General features: G+C 36.9%; 1 protein-coding gene across 1 annotated transcript in view; it reads left to right on the forward strand.

Moving 5' to 3' along the window:
* The window catches only part of LOC104412146 (chromosome unknown open reading frame, human C4orf47), a gene marked incomplete at its 5' end in the record, with an annotated part of 5788 nt that overhangs the window by 1830 nt on the left and 2098 nt on the right, over positions 1 to 1860 (forward strand). Inside the window, one exon of the mRNA XM_010022764.1 lies at positions 1810 to 1860. This exon is cut by the window's right edge and continues 152 nt beyond it. Coding sequence (XP_010021066.1) covers positions 1810 to 1860 — 51 coding nt within the window. The remainder of the gene's footprint in view (positions 1 to 1809) is intronic.

Below are 1860 nucleotides of genomic sequence, written 5' to 3' on the forward strand. Positions count from 1 at the left end.
TTCCAATTTACAAACCCATGAAATCCTGTTTGACCCAACAGCTGCTAACCAGTTTTAAGTAATTTAAAAAGTGTTTCTCTCCAAGATCTGCGTAGTGCTGTTAACACACAGTTAATTGACTGCATACACCACAGAAAGATATAAGCAGCAGGTTATGCAGTAAATGACAGTAATTTTAGGTAACTATAGCAGAATTAAATGTTCGTCTATTTTGGATCTTGTCAGGTCCAGTCACATACCATTTTTGAACTTGCTAATTGCTCTCAGTCTGTACAGACAAACATCTAACAGGTAATTCCTAGTCATTGGAATGGATAGCTGGAAGGAGCAGAAAAAGGGAAAGGCTGCAGAGTAAACTCAGAAGTTATCTGTTGCTTGTCCATCAGCAGACAAAATTGGAATCTGCTTGAGAATTTGCCAGCTCTTCAGTAGCTAGGAGAAAAGGAGGAAACAGATGGGAATAGATATACATGGAAGGGCTTAGAGGGCATAAGAAATAAAGCCTGGAGTTAGTCTGAAGGATATATGGGAATATAGTTTATTAGTTCCAGTTGCTTAGTGTCATTATTTCTTAAAATCTAAATGGGTATTTTTCCATTCCATAAAGCATTCCATCCTGATACATTTTTTTTGAGATGTGATACTAAATTTATGCCATTCATCTCAGGCTAAAACTTAATTTCACTTTGAAATGGGTTTAAGATGCATAAATTTCTCTCTCTTTTAAGTGACTTCAAATACCTGCTACAGTAACACCTCTTAATCTGTCACTTTTCAGCTCTTCATTTTGGAGTTCCGCTGTCAGTCATTTAATGCTGTGCTCTGCACTATTATGTCCTTCACCCCTGACTTATTTGACTGACATCAGTTCATCTGAGGAAGATGATGATAGCAAGGAAAATACAATTATTCACAAATTATTCAGAAATGCTTACACACAAGTAATTGTGTCGCACTACTGGCTTATAGTTAAGGCAGCTGCGATCTTTCAGAATGGAAATCTGTTCAGAAAAATTAGCTGCTAGAAAGGCAGCCTCTCATCTAGCTGACAGTGCTGGTGATCCTGCTCCAGGCTCCCCATCCTTCACACCATATATGCTTTCTCCATATATTTAAATTATATGTACTTCCCAAGCTACTACTACCCTCCCTCTCTGTTATATAAATTCTTACAGGAAAAATAGCTTTATTGTTGATTGAATTGCTTACTGCTGCACTTGTCAGAAATGCAGCCTCAGCAGGCTGGGGGGCTTAGCTGCCCTAGGGGACTAGGGGATTGCAAAGAATTAAATCAGGTCTCTGCACATATTTTTTAACTAGAAAGTGCCACTCTTGCAGTACTAGTGGTCTGCCAATGCTGTATTCAATCCTTTATGTCAGAAAGCATGTTGATAATAATATCCAAGCCCTGCTATACATAACAATCCCTACATTAGTACTGGATGGGGAGGTGTACTAGTAAACTAATAGTGACATAGGAATTGCCTTTATTTTGCCACAACGTAGTTCATTTTAGTGAGTTATGTTTTTACTTTTTCTGTGACATATTTAAGATCCTTTCCTCAAAATCCATGCTTAAGAAAGAACATTTAAAATGAAGAATTCATTAAAATAATGACTAAAGTTTTCCTTAAAGTTTCCATTGAAAATTAAAGGACTATTTGGTTTTGTTTTAGATATAATATGAGGTGGTCTGCTATTAAGTATTCTTACTTGCTTTTGCATGAAAAATATTTTCATTAACTCAATTACATAGTAGAATGGCACTTCAAAAAGTTGACAGTTTGGTTGGTTGGGGTTTTTTTTCAGGCAGGGGGCATGAAAGGAGGCACTTTTGACCCTTATCCAAGCCATTCTGCT

Source organism: Nestor notabilis, unplaced genomic scaffold (genome assembly GCF_000696875.1).
Source record: "Nestor notabilis isolate BGI_N333 unplaced genomic scaffold, ASM69687v1 scaffold16129, whole genome shotgun sequence".
NCBI classification, from domain to species: Eukaryota; Metazoa; Chordata; class Aves; order Psittaciformes; family Psittacidae; genus Nestor; species Nestor notabilis.